The 9,840-nt window shown below is 29.6% G+C and overlaps 1 protein-coding gene and 1 pseudogene across 1 annotated transcript; both read right to left on the bottom strand.

The window, feature by feature from the left end:
- Nucleotides 1-2,619: 2,619 nt before the first annotated feature.
- LOC111038425 lies at nt 2,620-3,228 on the bottom strand. Its single transcript, XM_022321522.1, has 2 exons — nt 2,865-3,228; nt 2,620-2,666 (listed from the first exon to the last, which is right to left on the bottom strand). Exons 1-2 carry the CDS (start codon nt 3,226-3,228, stop codon nt 2,620-2,622), a joined length of 411 nt encoding a protein of 136 aa, XP_022177214.1.
- Nucleotides 3,229-8,350: 5,122 nt separating this feature from the next.
- On the bottom strand, nt 8,351-9,524 carry LOC111038433 (annotated as a pseudogene).
- Between the last annotated feature and the right edge of the window lie 316 nt (nt 9,525-9,840).

Below are 9,840 nucleotides of genomic sequence, written 5' to 3' on the forward strand. Positions count from 1 at the left end.
GTCTAGCAAATATCGTGTAGAATATATCTAATATACATTGCGCGAAAATAACTTTTTTAATATCAGAATTTTGATATCGAGAAGTTATCATATAAATATATAAACACATACATTGATTTTCAGTTATCTTTATGATATTGCATGTATATCACCTAACGAATGTACAAAAAATTATATAAACTGAATATCAAATGTATATCAATATATCACATTTGCTATATGGGTAATGGCGTAGCGCAATGCCAGATGACGCTATCGCAAGAACAATTTTTCCACCATATCTTAATTTTGCGAGAAGTAAATTTATCAAAAAAGTTTTACCCGTGCCCCCAGGAGCATCTAAAAATAATATTCTGCCATCATTATTGTTAACAGACGACATCACTGAATCGTATACAATTCTTTGTTCACGGTTTAATTGATTTTCATTTTGAGCGGACAGTAATAGTTGCTGTTGATCATAATTTCTCTCTCTTAAACACTCAATATTAATTGTTGTTCTATTTATGTTTATCGGTAAAGAAAAACCAAAATGTACTATAGATTTTCTCGATTAAACTTCCACTTCTTTGTTTAATTCAAATAAAGCTTCATCAAATATAGTTTGGTCAAAACTAATATAATTTGATGACAATTCCTGTCGTTTTCGATGCAGCATATCGTCAGCCATACTTTCACGATAATTTCGCCAAAGCATCAAAGGATCAGTAATTTGACAAAACTTTAGCATGATAGCAAATAAACATCTTAGTGATTTAGGTGTACATCATATAGAAGCTTCTGATAACATGTTTTCTTAATGGGACTCGTCATCCAATAAACACAACGCCTTGCATGCACCATGAAAAGTATCATAAATGACATTTTGCACAGTGCGAAAACTTTGAAAAGAAGTTGGACCTTTAACTTTATGGAGCAGCATCCTCAAGTGAAAACACTCGGTATTGTTAGGATATACCCTGCCCAGAGCATCGGTTTTTTTTGACGCCAGGGTGTTCTCCCACCACAGTTCCTTGTTTATGCTGATTAAACTTTTTGCCAACCTGATTCCATGTATAGAACTTGGAATTTTATCATAAGTCAACGTTTTAGCAAATTCATCTTCTGCGCATAATTTAAAAAACGCTATTAGCTTATTATTACCAATTTATAGTCTGTAACATTAGAAGAAACGCTTTCAATTGCCGTTTTAAAAGACTTTACATGTCTAATATGAGTATTTAACATGTCTCATTAATACGCTGTCGAGGATCTCTCTTGAATTTATGTTACATCGTGTAGATACTTGTGTATCAGGATCGGAGATAAAATAAACTTGCAAAAATGTATGGTCATCAGGAAGATATGGAAAAATACTGACAGCAACGTGGTAAACCTGACTGTACTTTAAAGGCAGGCCTTTATGAACTACCTGTTTGCTTCTGAATGAAGTCGTTGTTTAATAGTCATTGTTGTAATAACGAATATCGCGTGTGAATTGTTTATGTTTTGTGTGACTTCCCATTAAGAGGACGCTACACCTAAAATGAAACGTATGCAACGGCCGAGAGAACGCGCTGTTAGGTGTTTTCGCAATCCGCAAGCACGCGGCGTTTAGCCACGCCCACTACTCGCGGTCAACGTCTGGCCGACGAGTTCTCGTTCGGGAGCGCCGATTTATTATACTATGATCGTTCGTCCAAGACGTTACGCATCAATATGAAATTCATACACGTAAATGCCGCCGTAATATTTTTAAATACCCACGCGTATCTATAAACCAACAATTATAATGTTAACCACTGCTTACCTAAATATATATACCTTTATATAGATCGTAGAAACTGTATTATAACATAGTTTGATTTGTATTTATTGAATGATTACTTATTCAAATATAATACCAATAGGCAATCACTATACCACTCATTATTTAACAAATTATAATTTTTTTTAAATATAATGTGTAGGTGCTTATGTTAAAATGTTATCATTCAAATTTTGCAATTGAGAGATCATAGCTTATTAATGTGCATCATAATATATTTAGAATTAATCATAATTTAAATTTTAAATGTATAATAAAACCAAATCACTATCATAATAATATTACGATTTTTTATTTTTTTTCAATGATAATGATTTAAATCGTTCTTCTTGTTTTTCTATTATGTCATCTGGATCTCTGATATCACTAATTAATAATCTTTTGCCATATAAGGGATCGATGAGCTCAGGCAAGAGACAATTTAAATAAAACCTAAAATACAAATTCATGTCATAATTATTTTAATTAATAGGAATGATATAGGTATTTTACTCACGATATTAATTTTTCAGACATTTTCATCCAAAATGGATGATCATAATAAATTGTTTCTACTGTAGTCCATTTTTCGGTATATACTACCAAATAGCATAATTTACGATTGGTAATGTGCAGTTGTCCTATAATTTGGTAATAATAATTACTATTTCGCTTTAATGTAATTGACGAATCTTGCATTATCCAATTTGGTAGCTGTAACATGTAGGTAACATCATAAGTGAAGCGGTATCAATAGAAAATATAATTATATCTACCAACACTTACAAGTTTGTTATTGAAAGCTTCGATTGAACTTTCTGAATTACGAGCATTTAAGGACACTTTATTTCTAATAGAGCATTTTCTCCAACTAAACCATCTAATTAAAATAATATATAATATGTAAATATAGGTACTAAAAGTTCATCTATAATATAAAAATAAGCTATAAATAAAAAATAGCTAATAAATAATGTAAATCCTCAAACACATGGTTATACTTAATTGTAAAAAATTGATTTATAGACAATAGGCACTATGTACCTATTAAAAATAAAAGTTGAAAAAATATATTTACCTGGACTTGCTGCTAAATATGGTAGATTGGAATCAATAATAAGACCACATGTTTGGACGTTTAGTTCATACATTTCTTCAAACTTTTTTCGACCTTTTGATTCCATAATATGGCCATAATTCAATTGTTTTGTTTTAGGATTGGGTGCGTATAGTAAATTATGAATTTTTTTCTTACAACTAGTATAAGGTCGCATTTTGCATATTACACCAAAATTTGATGCTGTGATTCGAAGTCTTCTTTCTTTAAACCAAAGAGAATTATCACTTTGATCTCTTGTAATAACTTCGATCTCAGTTCTATCAGCCTCATTTAGTTTTTGGATAAATAATGATTTTTTTTTGTCATAATCCTCTTTGCTCATTGTATCAATCAATGGTTCGGCTAATCCATAATTTTGATCCGCTGCTGTAAATTTAGGTCGACTTTTGAACACCATACTTGTTGAAAATAACTGTCGTCTTTTAAGACTATTAGCCCTTATACGCTCTATATTTTTCAAATATTTTTTGCCGAATGTTCCTAAAAAACAATTTTAATTATACAATAAAACATAAATACTAATCAACTAAATATATAACAAGTAACAACATGTATTATGCTGTATCGGGTACTTATATTAGGCATAACAATAAATATTATTTATTTACATTATTTTGTTGTCTGTTGATAATATTAATTGCGTGATATAAATATAATACACTAGGTATTGGATTTATAATTACCTGGGCTTTTATTTTGCATAGTTTTATGAACTTGCCTAAGATATTGTTTTGAATTAAAAGCAACTACGGCAGCTTCAACTCTTGTATTGTAAGAATTTTTTTGTGAAAAATTTATTCTTTTTCCAGTTATGTACTTATTTATTACACTATTAAAAATTTCACAAGCGTTATTGTCAACATCCGATAAAAGGCTAGGTGCATTGGTAGTAAGTCTAAAGAGTATTTGATTAATTTCTCGTAATAAACCACATTTTTCAGCCTGAGGTATTAAATTTATTTCACCTTCTTTTTGTCCATGACAAAAGTAAGTTGCACATTTCGTATGTTGGCCTAATCTGTGATAAATGCTATTAGCAATATCTGATCCGAGTTCTAAAAATTATCAGAACATTATTTATAATATTTTTTATTTGATTTATATATTGTATGAATGCAGAATACAATTATTGTTTGTAAGTAAAACATTAATTTTCTAAGTGGATTTCAAATATATATAAAAATCGTCAAAATAGCAAATTATTTTATAAACAAAAGGTGACAAACCGTCTCCACTCAGAAAATAAAAAAATAAAAATGATCTTACAATAAATAATAACTCTTTTATAATAAACCTGTAATTTGTTGAGACTTGGGTATATCTTGTTTTTTTCTGAATTGTACCGCTTTTGTGACGTCAGAACGAAATCTAACAATTTGAGATAAAATAAATTTTCTCAAATTAATTGGAAATTCAGTTTTATTTGCTAAAGCTGTCAATTTTTGAGAAAAATTTCTTAACAAATGATTTCGGCATTCTATTTTTTCTATAAAAAAATCTGGACCATATGGCAGTACTTCTTTCAATTTTTTTAACACGCTGCTATCTCCGTCCCCTATAATATAAGTGATAATAGTGAACCATATAAAATATAAACTAATACATTTTTTTTAAATTGATAATTAGGTATCTATGCTCCTACCAATTAATTTATTATATTTGAGACCATGCATTTCAATGCTGCGTGAAAAACCTTCAACTACTCCATCTGCTTCCATTGCAGTGGAGGCTTTACTCCAATTTAAAAAACATTCATGTTCGGATGCTTTCTCATTACGGTTTGATGCTCTTTGGCAAACAACACAGTACCTATTTCTTATTCCTACAAATAAAACTTTTCTGGTTCTTTTCCCAATAATAGTGGCCTGCATGCATATATTATTTTTTATTACAATTAAAAATGTAATACTATATAATGATTAACAACTTAAAGATATATATGCTTTCGTACCGTTCCTGATAAAGCATTGTACTTGGACTTATAACTACGCTTCGACCATTGGCCATCAGCGATAACTGTACACATAGGTATACCGTCTACGTCCACCTCACCATTTTCCAATGCCATCTGTCGTTCTTCGTCCCCAGCCATCTGCATTTCATTCCATGCAGTTTGTTGTACTACTAAATTCATACAATTTTGTATTTTTATGTACGTTGCATTGCACATAGTAGGTACTTCAATGGATGCTGACAGTTCCGTTAATTGTGCATATCCTATTCCTTTTGTTGTAAAATTTAATTTATTTATTTTACTAATCATAATTTATTTACATCACATTTATTGTATTATTGTTCAGTTATTAATTATTATGTGTTAGGTTAGGTGCATACCTGTTGCAATACTACCGTTAACTAAAGCTTTGTTAATTGGTATATATGTTTCTTTAGGGTTTTCAGAATTAATTATACTTTCAATACTACACACTTGACATTGAAACTTAAATTTTGAAGTATACCCGTTTCTGCTTTCTGATTTAAATATCATATTCAAAAATGAACAATCGGTACCACTATTATGGCAACTATTTTTTATTTGATCGAAAATATAAGCTATATCAACTATTCGTCTACCTACTAAATTCCTAAATATAAATATATATTATACGTAAGTTATAAAGAGAAAAATAGGAATAAATGCATTTTACCGACCACTTGCATTTTTTCTAGAAATGTTAAAAAAATTTAGGCTTGTCAAAAAATCTTTAAAATTTTTTAGTTAGGTACATGATTTCTCATAACTAGTAATTATCGTGATTATAATTATACAATTATTGATTATTTTAATTATCGTAGGTAAAGTGCATTTCATCCAAAAAATAATTATATTACGTTATAGGTACATACTCGGCAATAATTGTATCAGAAGTACTTGAAATTACGCTTAAATTATGAGCACCAATATCATTACTACACAAACATTAAAATTGATGATTATTATTATCATTATTTTATCAATAAATATTATAGTACAAATTTTAAATATAATTATAAGTAGGTACCTCGAACCAAATAGCGTAGGGCTATCAAAAAAGTCAGCTACATTTCTTTCATCCTCGTATTGTTTATTATTTAAATTATTGGTACAATCATCAAGATTTGGATGCGGTGTACAATCAATATCAGGTGAATCCGGTGATGTTGTACAATCAATATGAGGAATTATTGGTGTACCCCCAAAACTACTAAAAATATTCGTATAATACTTTAAGACTTTGCATCAATTTATTATACATTTCAAATTTGATCTTCATTAATAAATTAAATTAAACAATTTTTTATTAAATAGTAGAAAAAAAATCATATATGTTGTGATCATAATATATTTGATAGTTTGGTAATATAGTATAGGTATAGCAGGTTATAGGTAACTAATATGTAAAAGTGAATAGAGTTATTTTAATTTATTAATTGAAGTATGGGTTGAGTACAAAATATAAATAATTCATTTCATTTTACTTTTTAAGATAAACGAATAATGAAAATATCTAAATTTATAATTATGTAATATAATTTATATAAGTACTATATACTTACTTTATTTGTTTGCATCGTCGGAGTGCAAGGGAACTAGACAACTTTTTTTTACTTGCCCGTTTCCGTTTTAATTTATTTTCTTTATTTGCCATTGTCAAAAAAATACGCAATCCACTAAAAAAAATTTGAACAACACGGCATAGAAATCCGTAAGAAAATGATGTGATCACATCGAATAATCCAGGAGGAATGGTTGTGTTTCAATAACTTGAATATTTATTTTTGTACAAATAATTGAAAATAGAGCTATTTTGGAGTTATCCAATAGGGGAAAAAATTAGGTAGGTGAAATGCCGTTAATCGTCGATGCCGATTATTAAAATAAAAATAATTCTTATTACATTATTATAGCTATAAGCTTATACATAATAATTATATTTTATTTTCATAGCTAAAATAATAATATCATATTGTCCATATTAGTTCATAGTCTTTTCCTGGAAGCGGCTTGTCTTTACTGATAATTGTCAACCGACCGTCACCGCGCGATAGTCGTAGACCGTAGTTGAAATTCAGTTTTTGGAGTAGTGGGGGAGAAATCGCGACTGACGTCGCATAGCAGGCAGGTGGCAGCACATTACAGCAATGAAAAATTAAATCCAACAACACAAACATGTTTACGGAAAACAAACAAAACAGTATTAAAAAGTGATTTTAGAGCAAAAATACCTATTATGAAATTTATAGAGAACAATATTTCAGAGACAACCTCATCGGGGTTTTGCAATATTTTAAATATACAGCTTGTTACAAAAGGCACAAAAACGTTTTTTTTTACATTTTTTAAACAACTGTAAATTTTTTAATAATTGATATTTTAAAAAACACCGATGAGGTTGTTTCCTAAATATTGTTCTCTATAAATTCTATAATAGGTATTTTTGCTCTAAAATTGCTTTTTAATACTGTTTCGTTTGTTTTTCGTAGAGCTGTTTTTACCGCTAATAATTACGGGTATAGCGTCCTCTTAAGAAGGTAGTTCAATAGTTCTGGTATTATAATTATATCATCTAATTGTACTTTGCCATTAGAGCAACATAAGGTTTTGCATTCGTCTTTCCATCTCAGAGCAGAACAAAACTGGCATACTATTGTAGGAATTCCTATAAAAACTGATGGGTTATTGTTGTAATCCACCGTTAACTCATAGTTCATAGCAGAATAATCTTTTCTTGACCATGAACCTCTGTCGTTAACAACATCATCATTATTTAAATGTCGTTCTCTACGTCCTACACGCATTCTTTTGGCATCATTCTGAGATCGACCAATCTTTAACTTTCGTCTAGGCATTTAAAAAAATGAAAGTTGTACAATAAAATAACAATCAAAATCGAGGAAAGACGTGTTCTACAGAAAACGATAGAAAACTATTACAAAACTATTACTATTACACAGTCCATACAACGAAAATAATATCAGAGTACGGCGATGTTAAAATAAATACTGAAATCTATACCTATATCTGTGGTTGTCAACTATGACTTATATTATATTGTCACTTAACCTAGTTTCTGTTTAGCTAGGTCTGCTAAAACTTACTACTATAAAACTTAATATTAAATATTATTGCTTACATGTTTACTTAACATAGTTAATATTTTTAATATCAATTATTTGTATGTTAATGTATGATACAACACTGCTAGAGACCTATTGGACAAATAAAATTTCGTCAATTCTAGACACCTAATGTACAGCAGAGCGTTAATGCGTACTCATACTTACCCGATTTTTGAATTATGTATATTACATTTATTCATAGGCGTAACTAGGATTTAATAGTTACAGGGGTTAGAGTCCTAGAAAACTTATGTTTAAAATAACTTTGGAGGGCACAGTAAATGTAACTGTCCTCTAAAATCAAAATTAAAAATAAACAATAAAATGAAAGTATAAACTCATCATTAAAAACAAAATGAGTTAACCTCATTAAATTTAGCAAATAAATCTGTTAAATAAGCAATGTCTTTCTTCCTTAGGATCAAATTTTCTTTTAATACGGGATCTTTATAACCCAAAAATTCTAAAACAGCGTCAAAAAGTGAAAAAAATCTTGTCATACATTATCCTTTCGATAGTCACCTTACTTCGGTGTGAAGGAGTAATCGATGGAAGTTTTCGTCATTTTCTTCTCATAACTGTGCAAATAATCTAGAATTCAATGCGCTACTCCGAATTTTGTTTACTGCGTTTATGATTAATTGAAGAGATTGATGTAATCTGGTACTTAAATTTTTAGCAACTAAATGTTGTCGATGGATGACGCAGTGAATTGCAAACAACTCGGGTACATATTGTTTTAAATGACTTGGAAAACCACGATAACGCCCAACCATGGCAGGTGCTCCATCTGTTACTGCTGATATTATATTTGTTAAAGGAATCGCCTTTTCCGTGAAATAATCTTTCAAAACATTAAATATTGATTCACCTTTTGTGTCTGTAATTAACGTTTTTGCGAATAGCAGTTCTTCGTGGATTTCTTGATCCATAACAAAACGAACATATGCTAATAATAGTGCTTCATTACCAGGCAAAGTTGACTCATCTAGTTGTATGGAGAATTAGGTTGTTTGCAAATAATTACACAAATAACTTTCAACATCATGACTCATTTCATCAATACGTCTTTGAACTGTATTGTTGCTTAAAGGCATTTTTTCAGTATATCATATGCAGGTCTGTGTAAAATAGTTTTTAAGATCTCTTCAAAGGCTGGCAAAATTAGCTGCTCCCCGATAGTATGAGGCTTACCTGATTTGCTATGAGCAGTGAGATATTGTTAGACGCCCGCAAGCCATCGTCTTTTTTTAACGTGGTAGCAAGCATACTATCCATGGTAGGTCTCTTCTGAAATTTTTCTTTCTGTGTTTGATAGTATTTAAAATCTTTACTTGTTTTTTCAGGATGACACCTTTTCAGATGATCTTCTAGTGTAGATGGTTTCATAGCATCGTTGCTTAAAACTTTGTTGCATAAAAGACACATAGGTAGGTTTTTGTCCGGCAATAATGGAATGAAGCCGAACTTCAAATAATCAATGCTATATGGCCTACATTTCCTTTTAGAATCAGCCATAATTAATAACAGTTAAATTATTTAGGTAAATACATTTAATATGTCTCAATTCAATGGATTATTTTGAAATATGTGCTTATCAAGGAAGTTTACCTAGTATCTTTTTTAATTGTATTTGGTTAGAGTTTTGTATAATTAATTTACTAAAATTAATTTTACTTAATAAAAAAAATGAAATATTGAAAGAAGATTTTTAGTGTTCATAATTTTTTTTTTTTCAGTTTACTTTTCAATTCACTAACATTTTTGGCGATAAATTTATCATCTATTACACTGGTTAGGTACAAACGGAATAAACGTGAGAACTTTAAGACAA

This window comes from Myzus persicae, unplaced genomic scaffold (assembly GCF_001856785.1).
Source record: "Myzus persicae strain clone G006 unplaced genomic scaffold, MPER_G0061.0, whole genome shotgun sequence".
Taxonomy (NCBI): Eukaryota; Metazoa; Arthropoda; class Insecta; order Hemiptera; family Aphididae; genus Myzus; species Myzus persicae.

Excerpts from the sequence above, each read along its gene's own strand:
- LOC111038425 (XM_022321522.1), bottom strand. The coding sequence starts at position 3,228 with ATGAGCAAAGAGGATTATGACAAAAAAAAATCATTATTTATCCAAAAA. Across the intron at positions 2,667-2,864 it reads ATATTTAGCAGCAAGTCCAG|ATGGTTTAGTTGGAGAAAAT; the intron begins GTAAATATATTT and ends TATTTTAATTAG.